Source organism: Oculina patagonica, chromosome 13 (genome assembly GCF_052425735.1).
Source record: "Oculina patagonica isolate OP01 chromosome 13, crgOcupat, whole genome shotgun sequence".
Lineage (NCBI taxonomy): Eukaryota > Metazoa > Cnidaria > Anthozoa > Scleractinia > Oculinidae > Oculina > Oculina patagonica.
The window spans coordinates 27,148,154-27,173,648 of record NC_135770.1 but is presented as its reverse complement, the minus strand read 5'-3'; the positions used below and the strand labels follow the sequence as shown (position 1 = coordinate 27,173,648).

Below are 25,495 nucleotides of genomic sequence, written 5' to 3'. Positions count from 1 at the left end.
TTGCCTCTTTATTCTTTGTGTTATATTCGTTATTGACTTTTTGGAAAATGTGACAAGTAGGTTTCAAGTGGCCACAGGGCGACCCTTAGGTAGCTTGCAAGTACAGCCGCCTCTCATCGCTTCCATAAGAGGTTGTTCAGCTATGAACTCCAGTGTCCAGATACTAATTCTCTCCACTGGTCTCAATACATTTTGCATAGTAATACCTCAGAGAATTTGTTTCATATCAACACAATTTCTGTTTTAGTGATTATTGGCTCGATTCTCCTGACGTGAATGCTCAATAATGTCTTGTTGTTATAAGGAGAATTTGAAAGCTGATTACTGTTGGGACTAAATAAGTGATTATGCAAAGAATGGGCAGCTGTTAAGGTGGCTCACAATAATTTAGACCTTTCTGTTTTTTATTTGGCATTCTATCACAGCTAGCCCGACGGTGCGGCTGAAAAACATTCACTGTAAACCAGTAACGCTTTTATCAGTAATCTGCTTGGGACCGATGCAGATGCAATAAGGTCAAAATATTTTTTGCCATGGCAATGTGAAAGGAGGCGAAAATCCACTTGTTTTGACCGTTTTTGATTTAGTTTTGACCAATATGCAAAAGTAACATTTCTAAGAACTAAAAAATACCCTGTCGGTAGGGTTTAGGGCGACCTTACGTTTATGTCAAAATAACATAATTCCGAGCTCTGTCAACAGAAGTTTTGTAAACTTTGCAAACATGTTTCTTATGTCGATTAGGCAAAAATGTATATTAAAAAAAAACTTTCACTGAGTAATTTTTAAGTTGTTTACCTCACAAGGACAGAAATAGAGTATCTTCAACCGCTTTTGACATAGCCATGGCGACGAATCGTGATGTCAAAGCGACCTCAATTTGTTCATTGGTAAAACCTATACAAATTTTTGCTAAACGTTATTTCTCAACATTATCGCTGTTGCTGAGATCGAATGCCAAAGACCGGACTTTTCGTAACAATTCTGACAACGCTTTATGCAAACGTACCGAGACGTTCGTTAAAAGAGACCACTCTGGGTGTGGCTCAAGCTTTTCTTGACCCCTAAAAAGATACCAAAAAACTAAGAATAGAATTTATATTTGTACTTAACGAGACCTTTATGGCTAAAAACATTGGCGTTTTGTCTGAAACACCCTAAGCGAAACCAAAAATCCGAAATTTACACCCTTACGCGAGACGACGAGCATCCCCGCCCCTTTCATATGCGAGTCCCCCCCCCCTGGGATACTGAGATAAAATACCGTCTTCTAAGGGAAGAACGAAGACAGAGTTCAACTGACGCACTCAGATAGTTTGCATTAATATCGAATTTCAATTCAACTCTAGTTCTAAATACAGTTAATAAATGTTATGATCACAGTTCTCAGTTCTTTCTGTTCTTCACATGTTAAATTTTCCCCTCTTGTAAGGGCTGTAACAGGCCTTGACTTGTCTTCCTGCACAGAAGACGACTGGAAATCACTCAACCTGACCGGTGCTGGATTTCGTTTATGAATTACCCAGATTGCGTTAAAGGTCTTTCAATGAGATTACTCTAAAATCAGACAGATTGATGCCGGTTTCCTTTGGATTATGAATGGAAACAGCTTATTGTATCATATGAAACACGCAAGATTATTACGACTAATGCTCGTTAAATGCTTAATTAACTCCAATCAAATATACTCACAGCCTAAGGCTCGAGCAACTTCTAAATATACCTTAAATATTTAGAACCCGGTTTCCTTTACAAATGATAAACAACTTGTTTCATATCCAGATTAGCAAATGCCTGGATTACGTAAGTTACTAAATTGTTGCCTATTTCTGATTATGTACCCCCTTTGTCAAAAGTGAAAGTTGCAGTTAAGGTTAATATTATATCTTTCAAAAACCGAGTTTTGAATGATAAAGTAGTTAGTTTATCTAGCAATTTAGAAGACTGGTGCAGTATACAACTACACCTGCCATTTCGCGTTATAACGTAAAGGTGTTTTTAGCATAATGATAAGGTTTTTTAAAAAAGTTTAATATAAATAAGGTTGAAAATATTGAAGGACCGCAGCCAGGATACAACATATTATAAAATTTAAAACGATCTCTGGCTTCTCTTTCATCGAGAACAAATTTGGACATCAATGACATAATATCACTCCTCCAATTTACCCTGTCCAACAATTATTTTATGTTCAACGACAAAATCTATAAACAAGTACACGGATGCGCAATGGGAAGTCCAGTTAGCCCTGTCGTGGCCAATCTCTGTATGGAAGAGATCGAGGAAAGTGCGATTAACAGTTCATCCGTTCCTCCTAAAATCTGGAAACGGTATGTCGACGACAGCTTCTGTATCATCAAAAAAGACCATGTGTCAGCTTTCTATGACACATTAAATTCAATCGACGCTAACATTTCTTTCACCATCGAAACTGAATGTGATGGAAAGATCTCTTTTCTCGACACCTTAGTCACCCGAAGCAATTGTGCCATCGCTGTCGATGTTTATAGAAAGCCCACGCACACAGACAGATATCTAGAGAATGTGCGACATTGAAAGTTCTTGCAAGTTGTCTTACGTTTGGTACTTCATGACATTAAAATAGGGTGCTTTGGCTCTTTACCTCCGAATTCCTCGAGTAGTTTCCCACAATGATCATATAACACCTGCTTCAGATGACCTATTAATCCCCAACCTTTTGGGACCTTAAATAATGCAACAAAATACCCTTGGCTTCTCATCAATTTTACAACTCGGACAATTTGTTAAGTCTTCTTTTTGTTGGTACACGTAAAACTAGTATCAGCAAACAAGTAAATTTTTTTCTTTTGTCGCAGACTCTTCACAGCACAAAATGCTTATGTTTTTGCGTAATTATGCCTATACTATCTGTTAGCAAAAACGAGCCTCAGCAGTGCTGTGAAGGGATTTGGGATGACTTTAGCACATTCCCATCAATACACGTTCAGTAAGAAACAATCCCAGAATTGAAGATCAGTGACATATTTTGCAAGTAAACGGAAGGCTATTGGAAACTGTTACTCGAGTTCTTTTACCGCTTTTATTATTCGGTCTCGTCTTAATAATTTAGAAACAGTGACGTCGCAATTACCAATGTCGATTCTTACAAATCATAACATGCCAGGAAATTGAAATCTTAAACCTATATACAAAAGATGAAAGAAAAATGTTTTTATTGATGACGCCGAAACTGAAAGATTAAACCTGAGCGGCGAAACCTAAATATCGAAATTTAAGGTAATTCTCTCTTCCGCTTGTCTGTAAAAGCACAAGGACGGAAACAAGTTATAATCACTTGAAAGTTTGTCGCAGTTGAAGTTCTAAACGTCTGACTTAACTGTCTGAGGTTTTTGGAAATTCAAGTCGGTGTAAATCAGTCTCCAAATCAACAAGAGTAAAAAGGTTATTCACGACAGTCTCATTCGGCAAACTGGACCAGTTTCAGAAATTACCATAATTTGAACTTCCTCTTGATAACAGAAAATACGAGGATCCCTGCGTTTTGAATCAGTGGTAAGTAATCAACTGCAGCTGGAAGTTGAATTTTTCCATGGTTTAAGTCCTTGTTGTGTTCATTTAGTCAATTGCATAATAACTCATTAATCAGTAACGTCCATAAATATAAATCAGTTGTAAAGCGATCGCAAATGTCATTATTTTGTTCTTGACTTTTAACGGAACGCCTTAGCTGTACGGACCTGAAGACCGTAGAAGTGAACTCTGATGGTGTTTATAAAACAAGACCCCGTCTATTAGCATTGGCTTAAACTCTTCAATCCGACCATGCTAAGCTCAATTTATTCGGCTTTTCTATCGTTTTCCGTATTTAAGTTTATTTAGTTTAATATCCTTTCATTTGCAACCTGGTTAAGTAGTGCTGCTGAATACTTCATGTTCTGCCTTTGTGAACAAAGCTTTTCTTCCACATAACACGAAAGGTATCTTTCAAATGTTAGTGCTTTTGTTTGTTACATCGAGAAGGAGTCCGATGTAAAACCATAAATACGCGTACCAAGCGCTGTAAAAAGTTAGGTGTCATAATTGGCATTCACGCCTCGGTTCATGTTATCATCATATATGAGAAATTGTAATTTACTTAACAGGCCGTATTTATGATTTAGAAGGGGTTTGCAAGATGGGGGAGAGGGGAAAGACTATTTGCACCCTTGAGAATCAATCACACTACGAAAAACCGACTAATAAGATCAGAACCAGTCAGCTTAATAACAGCTGCTTATTCTTTTGCCTACTAGATAAGTCCTCGACACAGAGCAAGAAAATTATTCAGGTTGGCATTATCATATACGCTAAAATGGTCGAGCAAAATTCCAAAGTCATGGAGTACTACAAGCACCATCTAAGCATCGCCAAAGCAATGGGGGACAGGACTGAAGAAGGACGTGCCTACCGCAATCTTGGAATTATTTCTCGTAGGCTTGGTGATTTTAAACAAGCCATTGAGTACCACAGACAAGAGCTTTGCATTGCCAAAGAGGTGGGTGACAAGGCTAGAGAAGGAGCTGCGTATGGCAATCTGGGAAATGCTTATCACAGTGTCGGTGAATTTAATCAAGCCATATGGCATCACAAGCAAGATCTTAGCATTTCCAAAGAGTTTAAAGACAGGGTAGGCGAAGGAGCTGCTTATGGTAATCTTGGAAATGCTTATCATCGTCTCGGAGATTTCAAACAGGCTATAGATTACCACAAGCAACGTCTTACTATTATGAAAGAAGTAGGGAACAAGGCTGGAGAAGGAGCTGCCTATGGCGATCTTGGAAATGCTTATCGTCGTCTCGGAGAATTGAAACAGGCCGTCGAGTACCACAAGCAAAATCTTTTAATTGCCAAAGAGGTAGGCGACAAGGCTGGGGAAGGAGCTGCTTATGGCAATCTTGGCAATGCTCATGATAGTCTCGGTCAATTTCAAGAAGCAATAGAGTACCACAGACAGCATCTTAGTATTGCAAAAGAAATCGAGGACAGGGCTGGCGAAGGGCGTGCCTTTTGCAATCTTGGCAATGTTTATCATGCTCTCGGTGACTTTGAACAAGCCATAGCTTACCACAAGGAGGATCTTGCCGTTTCCAAAGAAGTAGGAGACAAGGCTGAAGAAGGAGAAGCCTGTGGTAATCTGGGCAATGCTTTTGATGGTCTTGGTGAGCATGAAAAAGCCATAGAATACCATAAGCAACATTTGAGCATCGCTAAAGAAGTTGGGGACAGGGCTGGCCAAGCATTAGCATGTTATTCCTTGGGTTTTTCGTTTGAATCCCTGGGATCTTTACGAAAGGCTATCGATTATTATGGATGTAGTGTAAAGCTCTACAATGATATGAGAGCTCTCCTTCACACTGAAGACGAGTGGAAGATACGTTTTCGTAGTTATCATCAAAACGTGTACACAGCTCTATGGACCACTCTACTCAGGACTGAAAGCACTGACGAGGCTTTGTGTGCTGCTGAGCAAGGGCGAGCACAAGCTTTGATGGATCTCTTAAAATTGCAGTACGGCTTTCAGGAATCTCTTTCTGGCTCATGTGAACCTAACGAAGCCGTCTCTTACATATTAAGCGATGTATCCACAAAAACAGTCTTTGTAGCACTTGGAAGTGACACAATCAATTTCTGGATTCTCTGCAAGGGAAATGGAATCCAATTTAGACAAAAGAAGATTGACAATATACGTACAGGTGTAGATGCTACTACCCTCTTACAAAATGTAATGAAAACTGCTTTCCAAGCAAATGGTGTTGGTGTTGCTGTTAAATGTGAGAATCGTTCATTGGACGAGCTAAGAGGTGACGAGGGATTGCCGTTAAATAACGACTCTGATCAAGAAATATCACATTCCACATTACCATGCAAGACCAAATCTCTGCGGCTATTGTACGATATTACTGTTGGTCCTATTGCAGACTTGCTTCAAGGGGACGATGCTATCATTGTTCCAGATGGTCCATTATGCTTGGCACCATTTGCTGCATTTTTAGATTCTGATTCGAGGTACCTAAACGATTTTATTAGGATCCGTATTATTCCCTCGTTGACAAGTTTAAAACTGATCGAGGCTTCGCCAAAGGACTACCATGTACAGAATGGGGCGCTGATTGTAGGAGATCCATGTGTAGAGGAAATTACCAACAAGCGAGGTAAACCCATTTTGCCCCAGTTGTCATATGCTAGAGTTGAAGCAAAGATGATAGGAGCAATACTAAAGACGCCACCTCTTACTGGAAAGGAAGCAACAAAAGGCGAGGTGCTAAAGCAAATCACTTCGGTTGCTTTAGTGCACATTGCAGCACATGGAGATGCTAAAACTGGTGAAATCGCTTTGGCTCCAAACCCCGGATGGACGTCAAGGATCCCTAAAGAAGAAGATTATATTTTGAAAGTAGCAGATGTGCAAGCTGTTCAGCTTCGAGCAAAGCTTGTTGTGCTTAGCTGCTGCCACAGTGGTCGAGGGACGGTTACTGCTGACGGTGTAGTAGGTATCGCACGGGCCTTTTTGGGTGCTGGTGCTCGATCTGTTCTGGTGTCACTCTGGGCTATTGATGACGAGGCGACTATGGAGTTTATGAGAAGCTTCTACGAAAACCTGGGTCGTGGATATAGCGCCGGTTTGGCTCTTAACCAAGCTATGAAATCTCTCAGAGAGACAGAGAAGTTTAACGCCGTAAAGTACTGGGCTCCATTTGTACTCATTGGCGATGACGTCAAGCTTCACTTTGGCCAAAAAGAATAAAATCATTTTAAGTAGATTTTGCGTCCAAACTTTCAACAACAGGAAATCTTTTAGTTATTGCAGATAACCCTCTACAAACAAACTTTGTAGTTGATGGGGTGCTGACACAAAACGACTTTAGTTACTTGTTTGGAGTAGGTCTTCATTAGGACTCTGGGTGGGTCGTTATTTTTGGGATTTAAGGTGAATGTAGAAAGCGCTTGTTCTTATGGTTTATTTCCACGTGACAAAAGCTAAGATTTTCGCATACATGTAAATTTAAAAGACACTTAGAACTGTCAAATCAAAACAACATGGCACAGTTAAAATAATGTAAAATTTTGTATTCTAATCTTGTCCGCACCATAGCGTTAAGTTGATTGAAAAGCCATTAAAGGGGCAGTATCACAAGAACTCTTTTACGTTTTTGTGTAAACTATGATAGAATTTGCACTCAGTGATCAACAAAATAACCTTTGAGCGACAAAGAAAGGCATCAGTTCATTCTCCAAGGTGCGAATAAATGTAAATCAGTGGTTTATAAGTGATTTTCTTCCAAGTGACACTGTCAAATTTGAAAACGTCTGCCATAACCCTCCGTAACCAAACCTTTGACTATTTCTGACTAGTGCAGTTCGTTTTAGCAATGCCAGACCACTGTTAGTGGATTTCCAAATAATACTAACCCAGGCCAATCATTGCATTTTCATGCATCACTTAATTATGGTGACACTGTCCTTTTAAATTGAGAACGTGCTGTGACGTCACCAAGGAAACAGCCTTCCACGACCGTTTGCATGGCCAGAATGAAAGGCGTTCAATGGTCTTTATTTACAAGTTACCATCAAGCATTTTGCTTATCTGTTCAGAGAATCCTGTTAAAATACCAATTTATTTGTCTCTACTTCGACCCGTGAACGGTTTAAGTTTACTCTTTGGGACGTGCTGAAATGCTGAGAGTTGTTATTTTTCTAAATTGTTAAATGCGTGGTCTTATCGTCCAGTTGATCTACGAAAAATTAACGTGAATCGGTTTCAAGTAACAAGTATGAAATAACAGAGAGGAATTTAGCATGACAACATTGTGATCATATCGTATGTTCATTAACTGAATCAACCATTTACCATTAACCATGTCATTTTTTTAATTTAATTAATTTATTTATTCCATTTCAAGATTTACAGTGAGTGTATACAAAACAAAACAACTAGCACTAGAAAAAGAGAAATGGAAAATGACAATAATGTATACGTAGAAAACTATTTTGATCCCCATGATTAAATTACAATAATGTAGGATAAAAAAGTAAACTTAAAAATGAGTAACCATTACGTTGACTTTCAATTGTCTCTTTTCTTCAACCCCTTTTTTAGTGATAGTGATGACTCGCATCATTTTTAAAATCAAGTAAGAACTATTTACCGAGATAAATGTTTAATCACTCTTTCTTTATTAAATTGAGGCTAGGCAACACACAATCGCAGTCACGATGCTTATAATTGTTATGTTCCTTCCGAGAGCAAAGCAACCGCGTGGCCCAGTGGTTAAGATCCCGGATTGAAAATGTCTACCCTACCAATATCAGGATTTGTTTTGGCAATTCCAAGTTTAACTCCTTGGCTATGCTCGCCGCGTTTAGGCAATCGGATAACCCCCTACCAGTTGGGATGATATAAACTATACTGAGTTGACAAAAAATTAGATAACTAGAGTTTCCTTGTTTTCTTATCCCGTCGAGTGTGAAGATAATAAAGAGCCCGAGCGAAAAAAAAATGTCCAAATTCGTCACGGCTATCACGTTAACAGTAAACTTTATCCAGAAATAAACGAAAACGGCTCCAAAATATTATTTTCTTTAGTATATCAGGAAGTTTTCGGCCATTTTCCGACGATTTCCGATAATTTCGAAAGATCTTCGAACACTACCGAAAATATCCGGAGACTATGGAAGGTGTCCGAGGACTACCGAAGATTTCCGAGGAGAAATCCAAAATTGTTCTCTTAGTTAAAGAGTGATTTTATTACCGCTTTTCGAAGGGCAGATAAGAATTTACAATGCTAAAAGACTTTGGGTCTTTCAACAAAAACCAGCCAACCACGGATACAGTAAACATTAAAATGGCCAATGTAACATCAAACAAGAAAAATCATTGGCAGATAACACTAAGCACTAAACCCCATTCAGACCCTCTATTAAAAATATTTGTTTCAAGTTTTGATGTATGCACGTGCGCATCGTTACGAGATGTTGCGTGCTCCTCAGCCCATGAGTAAATAATCATCATTTGTCGTTAGCGCAAAGGCAAGCGAAAGAAAAAACTACTTGTGAGCGATAATTTCATTTTTTATATAATGTTACACATAAATGTTAATTGTGGAATTAATTGATTAAAGTTCCAGGCTAAATTAAAATAAAACTGATAATAAACTCTTCATATCGTGATCTACTTTTTTTTTATTTGAACTTATTTTCGAGCAATTAAAATTGTATGTCGTGGTATTCCGATCTACATGTATCCGCTGTGACCGTTTTTAGTTGACTATTGATGGTTTTCAATCAAGATTGCGATTATTTTCTTGCCATATGTTACCAAGGAAATACGAAATATTCTTCTCAAACGTCGGCATAATAAAAATGGAACAAACACATTACCATTTAAGTTACGCATTTTTTTACTTCACAATAAGAATTTTATCTGAATAAAACATTGAACGCTCAGAACGGTAGAAAATATAATTTCGTGAGTGCCCAAAGGCACCTGTGCGCTTAACTTGTAACTTTATTTCTGTTTGCATAGCCACTTTACTTTAATTTAATTTCTCCACCCATTAACTCATTAAAAAATTAAATGTCATTCTATCTGTTTCGTCGTCCACTTTATTTTAAATTGCGTTGAGCCACGTTGCTGTTCTGTATAGATTGTTGAACTTAACGCAGCTGTATACATGGATGAAATGTATAAAAAAAGGCGCGAAGAGATAACCCACATTTGAAGACAACCGTGTCATTCGAAGATGAAGGCTGTTTTCTTTGTAGTGGTCCTGCTGTTAGGTTGCTCCATTGCCAATTTAAATCCAGCAAAGCGGTCATTAACATGCTCTGGTAAGATAAAAACGCTCAACGGAATTTACTGTTTTCTTTTTTTGTTGTCGTTGTTTTTTATCTTCTAAATCTTGGCACGTACTTTTTTCTTTAGGTTTTCCAAAGCAGCTATCGGGTAGGCTGTATACGGTAAGTTTAATCAGTAATGCATTAATATCAAGAATTTTACTAACATCCTTTTCGATAATCTCCTCCCGAAAATAAAAGGGGCTGACTGCTAAACCATCGACTACGGTTTCTGTTTTGTTAGTAACTGTATTGATGAGTTATTTAATTGTGGTAGGCACTAATAACGTGAGAGAGGATGGTTTCCTTGCGAATAGGGCGGGTAACTGCCTCCTCCACAGGCTTTTCCAAAAACGAGCGCGGATTCTGATAGAGAATCGCGCGTGGGGGATTGGGAGCAAGCGCAAAGCGCGAGCGGTAGGTGATGGGTGGGTGTCTCCCTTCGCCCCCGCTTTTCTCAATAATTAACTAGCATTTTCCCCAACGATCGCGAGCGACTGGGGACGAGACAGGGTGGGGTAACCCTATATATGGCACTAAGGGTTAAACACTGTTACTCTTCATTATAGGTCGAGGTGGACGAATCAGGGTCGCCTGAAACAATTGATATAACATTCAACTTAGATTTGAATCTTCAAATAATGCAGGAAGAGACTGCTGAAGGAATTTTGATAATGGACTTCAAAGGGGTAAGGACGGCATTTTGCTTGTTACTGAAAACATTTTTCAAACGATTAGATAATATCCTTTCTTGTTCCGTTTAGTTTTTTGAAACGCTTTAGCTTTAGTTTAGTTGACAATGATGATGACTCTGGGTTGCTTTGGTAATCAGGTAATACTCACCTCTTCTTTTCCGAAGATTTATTTTCGATAGAATACATCCGGAGGTCCAGGGTTCAAAACCTCCACCCTGTCACTAGCTGGATTTGTTCAGTTCTCGGTCGTCCCGAGTTCAAATTCTCGACCACGCTTTGTATATAGCCAACTGGCCTGCCTCCTGCCAGTTGGGATTTTTAATCATGTTATGTCCATTTAGAATATTTGTTTCCTCTGTTTCAGTGGAATGCCTGCAAACTAGCTATCTCGAAGCTAAGTGCATGACCACTATAAATAGCAATTACATTTTAACATCGCTAGTCCCCTCTGTTGTTCTCGCAAAGGAGAAGAGTCGAGGGAGACCTGATTCAGAAATTATAGGGGATGGCAAGTCCCTGTTCTATGAGTTACCCACAAGGACTCTTGGATTTACGCAGATGGAGTTTACTAGTCGCGTCATAAATGTTTGGGACAGTACTCTCATTTCCTTCCTTAATGTAAAAAAAAAAACCGGACGAGGGGATCAGATGACCCACCCACCCTATAAGATTAATAATGGTCGGTTCCTAATTACGACGCGGATGTTAGCTAGGACGTAACATATTTCATTCATATTTGGTTTTTCGGCTACCGGGCAAGCTTTACGAGAAGGTCCAAGGAGAATGTTACAGTGAGCCACTCGAGGAAAAAATAATGCCTGACAAATTTGAGGATTTGGCTCATAAGCTTATCGCCACAGGTTCACTTGGATATAAAGGTGTCTCAGTTGACTGTTTCTCGTTTCAAGGCGAGGAAGGTAAGGATAACGACAGTTTTGGTTTTACAAGATATTCACGTCAGCTCTGCCTCCACATCTATATTGGCGAAGGTTTTTACCTGATTCGGTTTGGATGTTTGTCAGCCAAGGGGCCAAATCAAGTTTTTTGTGTTTTAGTGCTACTGATACTTAATTTTCTCTGTATTATAGTTGTTTTCACTTGAGTGTCGAAAGTAATTCGCATTTGCTTTGGTTTTGCATGATTGATTTTATAAAGCTCGCGCCACTTTCTCAGCCAACCAGAAGTAAGTCCAAAGCTAGTCCAGTCCCTGAACTCTCTCTTCCGCGCGCCCTTTATAGGGAATAGCTCACACACGTTTTCCCGCGCTTTGTACTGGCTACAAGTATTTACTTCGAAGTGTGATTGGCTCACTGGATAGTTCGGGTCCTTTGTGATTGGCCAGAGTGCATACTTTGGTTTTGATTTTGCGATGCTCAATTGTAAACCGCTCTATGGTTTCTTTGGGTCTAAATTGCAGATAGATAAACTGCAACTGATCTACTATTGGGACTGATCATATATACGGTACCTCAATTAAACTATCGGGGGCTTTTATCTGTCAAGTCTTTTTGAGGGAGAAAGGGAAAGAGGGGGTGTTATTAGAGACCTGGTCTTACGTATACTTCAGATCATTAAAACGCTAGCGCACATAATAACACATCTTAACAAAAACGTACCTATAGTTTCACTGTTTAGCATCAGGCTTCAGCTTAGCAACATGGAAATTAACGAGGTGCGGGGGGAGTGGGGGGGGGGGGGGGTGCTTAGAATAGAGATACAGCTTATACTAAAGTCGAGGTTGTAGAGGCTTATTAGAGACAGTTTTGAGGACTGAAATATTAATCAAATTTAATATTCGATTTCGCAGGTGTTGGCGTCATAACACTGGAGTCGGGAGATCAATGCATTCCTGTAAAATTTGCCGTGAAAACCAATAATTCCGCTATAGCAGGAAGGTATATAATATGTTTTTAAAACGTTTCTTCAAAAGGAATAAAAGGATACCTTGAACTTTACCAATAGAACTAAATGGTGCAAAACTGATTGGCATTGGAAATTTTGCCATGTAGTACTTGTCTAGCTACCAAAAGGAGTTTTATCTCCTAATAAAGTACCTCTCTATGTAAAAACCTTGGTGAATACATCTAATAACCTTGTTAAGAATTTGAGGTGTTTACGAGATGATGAGGAAAATGCTAAAAATCCAGAAGAGCGTTTCTCGGCCCAAAAACCGGCAGCCAAAAAACCACGAAACCCTGTGTTAAGTAGTTTCTTCCGCTTGTGGCATACCCCACTAGGGAAACGTGAATAATATTTAAGGCAAACTAAACTATCATGAACATGACTTCAAAAAGTCAAAAGACAAAGACATACAGTAAACAATGAAAACTTAAATTTATGTAATGATCTTATTTATTAAAAATTGCGTTACTATAGCTGCTTTACTGAAACTGTATTTTAGGCTATTTTTACTGAGAAAATGGGATTTGCGTCACTGAGACTGAGAATCACAAAGAAAAAATAGGAATCGGACTGGGAATTGTGCAAAAATAGGCCGGGAAATGGGATTAGCGCAAAATTTGGTCTGAAGAGGAATTTATACCCTCCCTTTTTTAGGAACCTCTAGAATTACTATGCCTTGCAGAGGACATACTAACGATGCCTTTTTCATGTTAACAGTTTCCTTGACTTAAAAACAACTGTCCAGCCTGAGAAACTGAAGATACCGGGCGAGTGCAAGCAGGGAGAGATCACACGCCGTTCCCTTCAAGACATGATTCAAAGTTTCAGCGTGAAGGAAGCAAAATGGGCATTCCCCTTGTTTGACGGTCCCCGTACTACTCTGAAACGACGGGGATTCCCGTGGATTGTTCCAAAGAAGAAAAAAGGCCGCAAGTGAAAGTAACTGCATAGTATAATTGTAGACGAAAAAGGGTTGTATTACTTTACATTAGAAGTGTAAGTTTAAAGTATATATGATATGTGGTGCAAAAAGTGATGTAGTTCGTTCTGGGTTAAAAAAGTAAATGATTAAATGGCATGGTGTAATGAAGTGTCCTTATTTGCGAATCAAAGGAGGCGTGGAGGCCTAATGGTTATTGCGCTAGATTCTGGACAGTTCGAGCCCTGGCCGGGGTCAAATTTGATCGCGGTTCAACAAAAAACAGCAGCAGCAACAACAACAACCACATTCAACAGAAACATACATGCATACATCCTTTATTGTAGCTTCCCCATGGGGCCTTTCAGGAATGTCAATAACATTAAAAACAAGAGAAGTACTTCAAAATCTTCAAAGATAAGGCTATCATGTTCCTCTTTGTTCAAAGTTCGACACTTTACCAGTACCCTGATGATTTACTTATTTATTTGGAACTCAACTAATTACATGTAAAAACTGCTTTAAGCGTTTGAAAAATGCCCGTGTGGAACTATTAAAAAGTGAAGAAAGTCGTTTATTTGCGACAAACAAACAAAATATTTACACTCTTCAGCTACTTTACACATACTTGCTAATGTTCCAATTTCAAAAGCACAGTATGACCATAGACATGATTTTCAAAACGTGGATTTGTACGCAAATGTTTCATTGGCAATTGTAATTACATTAAAAGGCCCATTGACACTTTCCAAGAGGGTAACCAAACGTGACGTTCCATGCATTAAACGCATGGAACGTTGACAAAAGATAAAATGATATATATGTCTACACAGATTTGACAAAAGGTGGACTCCGCGAACCGTGCTTGAAGGCCGACGTTATAAGCCAGTCCGGCAAGAAAAAATTGAGGGGGGGGGGGGGGGGGGGGCAACGTCTTGGAAGGTTGTGCCGGGTAGCTGAGTGGTAGGGCTAGCAGCCCTAGGGAGCCCAGGGTCAGGGGTTAAATTGCTGGCTTTCTAGGGGGGTGGGCATAGTGGAGTGTTTTTGTGCTGGACTAGGTACTCTGCTCGGCCCCCCTGGTCCTGGTTTAGCCAGGGGACTTCAGGGGGGAGGGAGGGTGGCTGTTGGTGAATTTCAAGCCTCTCTCTCTCAGCCGGCCGGGCACCTTTTGTTGAAACAAGTTAGATGTGTAAGCTGAAGCGAAACAAAAGTCCAAAAATTTTGAACTGCCAAATACTTGACGGACCCTGTTCAGGACGGGTCCAGACCCTGATAAGGACCGCCTGACTTGGAATAATATACCCTATTCAAAGCAGAAGGGACAAACACCATACCCTAACCAGCCGCATTTCCCCGTATAGGCCATATAGGAGAGTACCTCCCTTTCCTCCCGGGGGTTTGATGGGCCATTAACCTCAAACGCAAATTTTACTTTACCTTACTTACTGAATAAAACGAGAAAAATGACCCACAGGGAAGTGTCGTACGGTCTCTTTTTATCAAACTCAACAAAAAACAGTCTCCACCACCCAACACTAAGAGTTTATTTTATTATTCTATATTTTTGTTTTGGCGTGACTGATCCCCTTTTCATCACGCAACGAGTGACGAGCATTGCGTAGGTCAAGCCACTGTCTTTGTGTAGATTATGGGCCAAATGTCACCAAGTATTTGAAAGGATTAATTTGCGTTCACTGTTACTGCACGTTATAAGAGGAGAAACTCCGTATAACGTCTAGTAACGGTCAACGTAGTCGCAGTAGCAGTCGAAGCCCTTCAAATCGCTCAAATTCGCCATTTTGAGCCGCGGAGACGAAACCAATACCACAACTGAGGTGGGTTTATGTTTATTTGGAGCTTAAATATAGACTTTATTCACAATATTTTTACGATGATAAGACCCTTTATTTCTATATCCCCATACAGTTCTTCACATTTCGAACATATAAACAGTTACATCGCTCGTATGGGCTCCTTATGTTGGATCAATAATGGAAGTTCCTTATTCTGTGAGTTGGAGTGGAGGGTACAGACAGGTATCCAGGTGTTATTTCTAGCGAAATCCATCTTTTGATTTTGCCCAGAAAACAATTTTTCGAAAACCACAGAAACGGAGATATTTGGCAAAGTCTGCCAACTTTAAAAATGCTCAATTCCCTGTTTCCAAGGCTATTTTAAAAAGGTTTCTTGATCTCTTGACGCACGCGGGATTGGTATTTACGTACCAAAATCAGCTTAAAAAGCGTGACCTAATTAAGGGACGGAGCATTATTTTTTGAGGGGGAGGGGTGAGGTGGGGCAATTTCCCGAAAATTTCCTGCACAAAAAAACGGCTGAAAAAAATTGTGTAAGAGGAGCCATGAGGAAAAAAGTAATCTTAAAAAAGTTATTGCACAACCTGAAGGTGATAAATATATCTTGCCCAGAAAAATTGCCCAAACCCTCACCCCTCACTCCTCCCCCACCCACCTCCCCCCAAAAAATAATGGTCCGTCCCTAATGGATTTGCCTTTGCACAGCTAAGTACAGTGACGTCTTTTGAGAAACACGAGAACTTTTCTAAATCGAATCTAATCCTTTCAGTTACATTAGCGCGTACGTCAATCACTCAATGATGTCAATAATCATTGGCAAATTTAGCTAATTCATTTTTATTTGCGTTCATCCGTCCTATTGAGTAGAGCGGAAAGAAACAGCTCACGAATTGGTTGTATTCTTGTCTAGAAAATGCCTCAGTGTCTTTCTATGTTGTTCTTTATAGTGCTGATGACTGCACAGACCGCAATGTGCGAAATATCTTTGTCTCCTGCAACATGGCTGGAGGGAGAGTTTGAACGACTGGAGAGAATGACCCTCAGCCGATATGAGCGGCCAAAGCCACTGGCAGTCAGCGCCGGTAAAGGGCTAGTGGCGGGAACAACTGAACCGTTTGCTGTGCATTCTGGAATGGACGCGCTGAGAAAAGGCGGGAACGCTATGGATGCTTGTTTGGCGACTGCCCTTACAGGTATGAGAAAAGGATTTATGGAAAAAAAATGATACGAGCGCGCTCGGGGAGGGGGAGGGGGAGGGACTTTACAATGGGGGTGTGGCAGTTCGAGATACTTTTAAACGGCCTTACAAATATCTAAATAACAGTTTTCCTATCCATCAGTATATACTTAAGCTTGTGAAATCCTTGCCCCTTAAAACACCCATTCTCGGGCGAAGCGTCCCCGTAGAGTCCATTGTGAGAAGTCCCCCCGGAGATATCACGCAATCAAACTGGTAGAGCATCCTGGGTGCGGAGAAAGGGAAACTGTTAAAGCTATAAAATAATTTCCCCTTGGATGAGGTCGTGTTCTTTTACCCGTAACATTTAGTTCATATTGTACAAGACATAGTCCTGAGGTTAAACGTTGACAGATTTAGCTACTTGCATGCATTAATTTAACCCACCCTTTATTAAATCTCAACCTATTACTGTCAGCTAAATTAATAGTGCATTTTTAGAATTACCATGCATGTACCCGCTTCCATTCCTTTCTTTTATCATGTAGCGGTTAATATAGCTTTATGTTGGAATTGCTTTAAAACTTTTTCTTCAAAAAGATAAGTGGGATTTTATTTTTCATGCCAAAAAATTAATTGAGTTTTAGTGGAGCAAAAACAACCAGTGCATAAAACAAATAAAGGTTATAAAACGTATTTAAACCACCTTATTTCCATACCATTTTAACCGTCGGCTGTTAAAACAATAGCATTTTTCCATGAATAATTAAGGTCTTTCAATTAATGAAGATAGAAGAACAAGATGAATTTACAACGGTCACTGTATTCATGATAGCCATCATGATGGTTTTGTCATAACCGCTATTATATGGTTGTATGGTTCATTGAAGGATTTATATAAAATGAAGCCTCTATTTTGTTCTTTAGCTAGTTTCAAAGTCTTTTACTTTTAATTGCTATTTGACGCTGTTTGGATACTGTGTGCATTGTGATTGTCTGAAAACGACATGCTTTTTCACAGTAAAAAAACAAAAGCGAGAAAACGTTTTGTTGTTTTGCGCGCAAATACACCTGTGTCACGTGATATAAAGCACGTCAAGAAGTAAAAGGCATGTATTGTTCTATCAGAAAGCACTCCGGTAATTGAATTTTTTTCGGTGTTCTTAAATTTCCGTTGTCTCTTACGATCAATTTGTGGGAGGTGCGGTGGACTAATGGTTAGCGATCTCGACTCTGAGTCGAACGGCCCGAGTTCGTGCCTTGGCCAGGGCGCTGCGTTGTGTTCTTGGGCAAGACACTTTACTCTTACAGTGCCTCTCTCCGCCCAGGTGTACAAATGGGTACCGGCGAATTTACTGCTGGGGGGTACCCCTGCGATGGAGTAGCATCCCATCCAAGGGGGAGTAGAAATACTCCTAGTAGCTTAATGCGCTATAGAAACCGGGATAAGCTCCGGCTGTATGGGTCACTTGGCTCGGACGCAGACTTTACCTTATGACAGGATGAAGCATTTTTTAGGTTTCTATTTTTGTAAATAACAGAACCCATGAACATAAGAAAATTACGATCACTGTACTGTATTTTTACTTCAGAGGTCACGCTGGCAACTGGCTCCTACGTTTCGTACGCTGGTGTCACGCAAATCCTTTACTACGAGAAATCCTCCAACAAAGTGTACAGCATTAATGGCGGCTGGAATACCCCATTACACGGAGACCCTTCTCAGATCCCAAAGGTCCACACTACCGGAGATAACGGTGCTTCAGTTCTCGTCCCAGGATTCATTGCTGGAGTAGCCGACGCAGCCGCCAAGTTTGCCAAGTTTCCGCTGAAGACATTGTTTGAGCCCGCGTTATATTTCGCGGAGAACGGATTTAAAATGTCCATTGGCATGGCAACGCTCATCAAACTTAACTACAACGACGTAACACTGCTACGAACAAGCCAAGGTATAAATTGTCTGTGAAAGAAAATAAATCCCTGATTAATCCTTTCAGATCAAACCCAACGATGGCCAAAATTTTATTTTCCTCAAAGTCAGCCATCAGTTGCTGTTAGCCAGCACCACATTGAAAGCTCTGTTTTCATTCGTTTATTTTTAACCGTCACTTCTATTGTTTTTAGGGCCAGGGGAATTGTTTCTGTTGCAAATAGTGCAGGTCGCCCTGTCAGTCAAGCATTCACGTTATAAGCGTTAAGGGCCAGTGTCAACTTTACCCACATAGACTTAGATTTTTGTCCAAAGTTCGCTAATTCGCAGTTAGCAGTTTTTGCACGCTTTTTCCTACTTACATGGCGAGCACTGTGAGGAAAAACAACTATATCAAGCGCTATTAATATTAAGATCTGATGCCAAGAATCGCAACTGCGTTTGCGTAACTAGCTCTAGTTCCACCCAGCCTGGTTACAATGAACACTCGATTTATTTTAAGGCTTGGAGGCGAGAGCAAATTACCGTGAAAAGTGATATCCAAAATAAACAAATTCAGTCGGACTTCTACTGTATTAAATATTCTACGAGCGCGCGTTGGATATGAGATGGCGCTACGCGCCTCGTTGTCTATACGTATCTCATATCCAACAAGCGCAAGTGGAATAATTGGTTTATTTTACAACCAAAGAATTGCAATATTTGAGCTTCCAGGTACTTCTCGCTGACGCGTACACCTGCAATATTTGTTGCCCATGGTATATGAGCTCATATACCATGCCTGCAAACCAATGAATTGCAATATACCTTGGCTAGTTATAGTTTTTAATTTACTTTATTTGGTGATAAGACGCTCTTTTGCTACGCCCAGTCATTTGGATAATAATATCATTATCTTCCTTTAGGTAAAAATATTTTTACCAACCCCGATACTGGGAAACCGTACGCCTACAACGAACTGTTCAAACAATCCGAGCTAGCTGGATTCATAAAGAACGTCTCTGCTAATGCGAAGGATTACTTTTACAATGGGACCTGGGCCTACGTCATGACGTCATTGATTCAAGATAAGAAAGGCTTTCTAACTTCAGATGACATGCGCCGCTACCAAACAAAGTGGGAGGAGCCCGTCAACACGTCATACAATGACCATGACGTGTACGTGTCCGGGAACGACTGGGGAGGAGTTGAGCTGGTGGAGAAGTTACGTCTAATGGAATTGGCGGGAATCGGTCAGAGGCCTGGATCTAATTACCTCACAAATGCAACGGAGTTCTTCTGGCTCGCGTCAATCTCTCGCTTTAGTTTCTTTGTGTCGACATTCTTGCAAAGCAGTCCGAATGGGTTATCAATCTTGAAAGAGAACTTAGATCTTGATTTGTCCAATCGTCTCTCCAGGGATTCTGCTGAGGCCATTTGGAAGAGGATCGGCTCGCCCGAAAAGATGAGAGAGGTCAACGCCGTGATAAAGGAACTTCTCGGGGGAAAGGAAGGCGAGAAAGGTTCTATACACGGATCAGATTCTGTAGTTGCGGCTGATAAGGACGGAAACGTTTGCTCTATGATTCACACCATCAACAGCAAAATGTGGGGAACGGGTCTTTTCGTCCAGGGAATCGCTTTGCCTCATTCGGGCGCCATTTTTAAATCCTACATCAAACAGACGAGCCCTGGGGAAAGGCTGTCGACGGGTCTACAACCTGCCATCGCGTTCAAGAGTGAGGAGACATCACAGGGTCGTCGACCGGTCATGGCATTGTCTGTTGTTGGCTCATCATATCCTGTCGTGGTTCCACAGTATGTGACCAATCTATTGGACAGCGACATGAATCCCAAAGAAGCTATGGAGTCCCCAACCTTCCTGATGCCGGCTTTTTCAGACTTTTTCCAAGCGGTTCCCATAGAAGAGTTCTCAGTTGCCGAGAATGTATTACAAGAGGTGCGTGACATGGGGCAAGGTGTGACCGAGTTGGAGTACTTGAAGGCGTTCGGACCGATTGGTCTGGGCGTGGCGCTCACTATAGACGACAACGGGATTATGTACGGTTGCACCCACCCCCTAAGGAGGGGACTTGCTGAGGGAGTATAAACCTGATGGCCTCTTTCTTTTTAACTTGCGACTTTGATTGAACTTGATTATATATGTCCAGGACTTTGAGACGAAATTCGAAAATGAGAATTAAAATAAATTTCTTTAACTCTCATTACCATTAATAGGGAAGGTGGAAACGGACTTATTCCGTAATGATGCAAGACTTTTTTGTCTGTACTTCAAAAAATTAAAATTAAACGACTTCAAAATAAAATGGCTGAAAAAGAACACTAGTTTTGACTGGCCTGGACACGTTAACTTTATAACAGATTCCCCGTCCCCCCAAAAAAGAATAAACCAAAAAAAGAAAAACGGCACGCAATAATAATAATAATAATTATAAAAACAATATATAATTATAATAAAAACCTTCCCAAACTCCTTTGCAACTGAAAAATCGTCAATGCCAAATAACTTGGTCAGTTTGAAGTCAGCAGGAGTAGTACGTCGTATAGGAATAACTCTCACCATAAACTACTTCTTGTATAAGTCGTAGGACGATGACGTCATTAGTCACGTGACATTGCCCTGAAGTTCGTTTTTGCTCACTGTGACAAAGATATGTTGTTACTGAAAAAGGAGTCATTGCAGTTTGAAGCACATTGCTGTGAGGCATTTCAGACTCCCCGGGTACCGAAAAAAATATAAAAAATTAAGGGGGCTATGTACAATTTTCAAAAAGTGGGAGTCTGGGTACAAGTGCGTATCTGGCGTTGCATTAAATGTGAGGAAGCAAAAAATTACATGTTGGTAGATATTTATATGTTAAGTACATTTTTATCACTTTTATTGCTATGACGTCATTGGTCACGTGACCAGAACGGACCGCAGTTTTAAATTCGCTTGAAAACTTTACCTGTATCTCTCTCTTAAGATTTTTTTACGCCAAGTTGTAGCTTTTTAAATAGTGTTTTTAAAAATGGCCATTATTACTTTTTCCTAGAAAAGGACGGCAGTAACAAATACAACTGAAAAGTTTGTTGGCTTCCTTCTCAATGACAATTCGCGGTAGGAATAAAAGAAAATTTTGCCAAATGGAGGAGTGTATGCTCTTTATAATAGCGCTGTCATTTTTTTCTCATTTCAATTGCTTTTCGCGAGGTTGAATGTAATTTCTTCCAGACGAAAGGAGTGGGCCTGGGGAGAAGTTAAATAGCTGCCCCTCCCCCCTCCCCCTGCTGGTGGTCACCCCAGCGGATTCCCCGTGGTCCGTATTGTGGGCTCATGAAGAGCATTTTCAAAATGGCGACTATGCGACAAAATTTTGAGTTATAGAGGACAGTTTTGTCGATGTTTTTCCTTCTTGACGCGATCAAAACGAGTCCCCAAACGTGGGGAAAACCTCCTTTATTTGTATTCCGGATAAAGAAGAATATGGAATGAGTAGAAACGTGCGAAAACGTGGGCAACAGGTGAGCGTTTCTCATTGAACAATGATTTTTTTAGACTGGTTAAAGCTTATGTCTTCGACGTTTATCATGATTATCAACTTAGCTTACTGGAATTAAAGCCTGGCTAGGCGTAAAAAGATAGATGGTGAGAACAAGGCGATAGTATTAAATGGCAGTCATTTCGTCGAGGTATACAACTGTTATTTATGTTCGTTATCTGAATTTTAAGCTACTGTTTTCCAAATTAATAAGACTCGCATCCTTTCATTATTTATACATGAGGAAATGTTCCTCAAAATATTGACCAAGTGGCCATTTTAGACCGCAAAGAAAAATTACGTCAGGAAGATTTTATGTGATACCTTTGAAATTGGAAGAAACATTTCAGCTCAGTGTGATCTCTTTTTTTAAGTTAGACTAGAGACTACTTGCAGTCAACCTGGTAGCTAATCTAGACTTTAATTAAACAGTGCTACTCACGTTTTGGAATGCCTTTTTGGGTATGTTTAATAAATGAGTTCATTTCTTAACTTAAAATTTGTTCTTCCCATGATGTTTTATTGTATTGGTAAACATAGATTTACGTTTCCTTTGCATTTTGTGGTTTACAGGTCAGGGACTAATAGAATGCCTAATGTTTTGACAGGACATTCTGGATTACTGTTCAGTGAGTTAAACTATGGAGTTCAGGTAATTGTTGATCTCTTAGTTTTACACATAGTTATGTGACAGTCAATTCTGGCAATTCCCTTCCTTTTCTCTACACACAATCATTGCCTGAGGCATTTAAGATCTGCTTTTTGACCAGACATTTGTCTACTTTACAAAAAATCTGTTTGTTTTTAAGGCCTGTATTTTCAGTTGTTGGATGACCTACAGAAGCATTTTAAAGTAGCAATGTAAAACATCGCAAGGCCTTAAACTTAAGCAAGCCAGAAAACCCTAATCCCAATATAAAGCTAACTGCAAGCAACATGATGTACCCTTTGGCAACCAAAGTGCTTTTAAGGCTAGCCAGAGTACTATATAGGCTAACCGGAATCTTATGTAGGCTAACTGGAATGGCTTTCTGGCTCGTATGTTTCATGACACATAAGTGCCATACAAGCCAAAATACCTAACTCCAATAAATAGCATAACCTGAAGCCACCTCAGCTAACTATACTCAGGCTAACTGGAGTACTGCTTAGGCTAACCAGGGAGCTTTTTAGGCCAACCAATGTGCTATTTGTATATACCTGTTTGAAGAAACGTTGACCCGTGAAAAGCTCAAACCATGAACGATAAGACCGAATGGGATTCTGGGTACGCAGCATGGGTAAGCTTAGTAATGTTCAATTTATTTATAATCAAGGCATTTTTTTCTTTGCGAGCTTTGAAAGCATGATTTATGCAACCTGTCTTATTATTATGTTCATTCTGTCACAGAAGACGATTATTTTTTCCGATTTCCCATTAAGCATTTGGGTCGCATCGTTTATCGTTTTTGCTTTTCACGGGTCAACGTTTCTTCAATCAGGTGTATAGTGGAATGGCTCTCATGACTTGTTGGCTCGCACTTTGTCAAGACCCAAGTTTTTTTAACTCATATTAAAATTAGCCAAGCAGTAGCTGTAAATTCGATTTAAATAAACTTCAGCTTAGTTTTTGTTGGCAACTTGCTCTACAAGAATACCAAACATAGATTTCAGTGATGTAATGCTTTGAAATTAACAGATTACAAAATTCAGTTTTAGGGTCCAAAACATTTTTAAAGATTATTAAAATAATATGACATTTTTCTGCAATAATTAATGAAAGGAAGGGTGCAAAGAAAATTGATTTCTTCCTTGCCTGACCTAGGTAGACTGGGCAAGGTGAAACCATTATAAGCTTACCCGAAGCCACATGTTTCTTTCGAAACAACTACAACAAAAAATAAAAATCCATAAATGTCATTTGGCTATCTACAGTAGCAAGTGGAAAAAAATATTGGATCCACTGGCCCAACATAAAAGCAGCCAGTTTTCACACACTGAAAAGGGCCATTTAATTTTAATATACAGTCTGCATGCTGGAAAATAGCAATTTCAGCAAAATAATAGTTTTTTGTTTGTTTTGTTTCTATTTACAGGTTACTTGGACTTGGAAGTCTTTGCAAGGGCATTCCTGTTAGTCAAAATGAACTCAAAAATACACACTGTGTCAATGTAATAAAATTATCACATGATTGATTCCCACATGTTGCCAGTTTAAACCTGAATATACTTAAGTGACACTGATGGCTTTTTATATAATATGAACATCCCAGAACCCAATAAGATGGGAGGCGCGGTGGCCTAATGGTTAGTGCACCGGAGTCCGGATCGAGTGGTCCGAGTTCGAGCCCCGGCCGGGGTCACTTGTGTTATGTTCTTGGGCAAGACACTTAACTCTCATAGTGCCTCTCTCCACCCAGGTATATCAATGGGTACCGGTGACATAATGCGGGGGGGGGGGACCCTGCAGTGGACTAGCATCCCATTCAGGGGGGAGTAGAAATATTCAGTTCCTAGCCGCTTAATGCTGCAGAAACCGTGATAAGCTCCGGCAGTGTGGGCTGCTTGGCTCGTGGCTTCTCCTAGAACCCAATAAGGCTTCATGTAAATACTGACACTTAATTACATGTAAATTTTAAAACCATTCTGAGGTTCATGACAAAACATTTTTGTTTCAATAAAAACATGTAAAAATAATGAAATAACAGAGAATTTACATAATTTTTATCGCAGACCACAAATTTTACTCCAGGTTAAGTTAATGTATCAAGTTTTTTTGCAGCTCTGGCTTGGTTCCACAGGGTGTGGTTCCAAAAAATATCCATACCTCCCCCAAGGATGGTTCTTTAGTTTGGACCCTCCCACCCCCTGGGATTTCTAGTTTCGCTTCATACTTTCTTTAAAAAGTTTGTACTATTGAGACCCTCATCCCCCCTCAGCTGCAGCTGCAGATTGATCTGATTGATACACACCAATCTATTTTCACATTTACCTGTTTTCTATAGAATATATAATTATATATTGTTTTTACCGGTTTCACTTGTAATAATAATAATAATAATAATAATAATAATAATAATAATAATAATAATAATAATAATAATAATAATTTATATAGCGCTTTTTACATGTGCTGATCAAAAGCGCTTTACAGTAATTTCATTAAAAACAATAAAAAGTATACATATACATAAAACAACTAAAACCTAAAGGTAAAATACAGTAAAAATTTAAAAAGATACATTAAAATGCTAATCTAAATAAAAATGTCTTAAGTTTACTTTTAAAAACACCAAGTGTCGTAATAATACGCAGGTCGGCCGGCAAACTGTTCCATAAAGCCGGTGCAGATGAAGTGAAGGACCTGCCGCAAAGTGTTGGGCGCATTGTCTCCCGTGGAACTTCTAATAATAGGCTACTATTTGAGCGTAACGAGTATGAGCTCGTTTGCTTAACTTTCACCAAATCACTAAAATAAGATGGCGCAAGACCATAAATTGATTTAAAGGTAAGAATTAAAATCTTAAACTTAATTCGATGATCAACGGGAAGCCAATGAAGCTCGTAGAGGGCTGGGGTTATATGTGAGTACTTTGGTATGTCCATAATTAGTCTTGCAGCGGCATTTTGAACACGCTGCAGTTTGGAAATTTGAAGATTTGGCAGTCCATACATTAAGCTATTACAATAATCCAGTCGAGAG

General features: G+C 39.7%; 3 protein-coding genes across 4 annotated transcripts; all 3 read left to right on the top strand.

Annotated features, from left to right (window-relative positions):
• The first annotated feature begins 4,156 nt into the window (after positions 1 to 4,156).
• LOC144635533 (tetratricopeptide repeat protein 28-like) lies at positions 4,157 to 7,077 on the top strand. The gene has a single exon (XM_078494632.1). The coding sequence runs from the start codon at positions 4,157 to 4,159 to the stop codon at positions 6,764 to 6,766; it is 2,610 nt and encodes an 869-aa protein (XP_078350758.1). The 3' UTR covers positions 6,767 to 7,077.
• Positions 7,078 to 9,750: 2,673 nt separating this feature from the next.
• On the top strand, positions 9,751 to 13,524 carry LOC144635712 (uncharacterized). Its single transcript, XM_078494791.1, has 6 exons — positions 9,751 to 9,849; positions 9,944 to 9,978; positions 10,425 to 10,545; positions 11,306 to 11,467; positions 12,358 to 12,445; positions 13,170 to 13,524. Exons 1-6 carry the CDS (start codon positions 9,762 to 9,764, stop codon positions 13,387 to 13,389), a joined length of 714 nt encoding a protein of 237 aa, XP_078350917.1. The 5' UTR covers positions 9,751 to 9,761; the 3' UTR covers positions 13,390 to 13,524.
• Positions 13,525 to 15,075: 1,551 nt separating this feature from the next.
• LOC144635730 (glutathione hydrolase-like YwrD proenzyme) lies at positions 15,076 to 20,617 on the top strand. Of its 2 annotated transcripts, XM_078494811.1 has the most exons (4): positions 15,076 to 15,206; positions 16,133 to 16,378; positions 17,955 to 18,311; positions 19,198 to 20,617. In XM_078494811.1, the coding sequence occupies exons 2-4, from the start codon at positions 16,138 to 16,140 to the stop codon at positions 20,379 to 20,381; spliced, it is 1,782 nt and encodes a 593-aa protein (XP_078350937.1). In that variant the 5' UTR covers positions 15,076 to 15,206; positions 16,133 to 16,137; the 3' UTR covers positions 20,382 to 20,617. The 2 variants fall into 2 exon arrangements, with proteins under 2 accessions (XP_078350937.1, XP_078350936.1); XM_078494810.1 differs by lacking the exon at positions 15,076 to 15,206 and having other exon boundaries at positions 16,043 to 16,378.
• Positions 20,618 to 25,495: the final 4,878 nt, after the last annotated feature.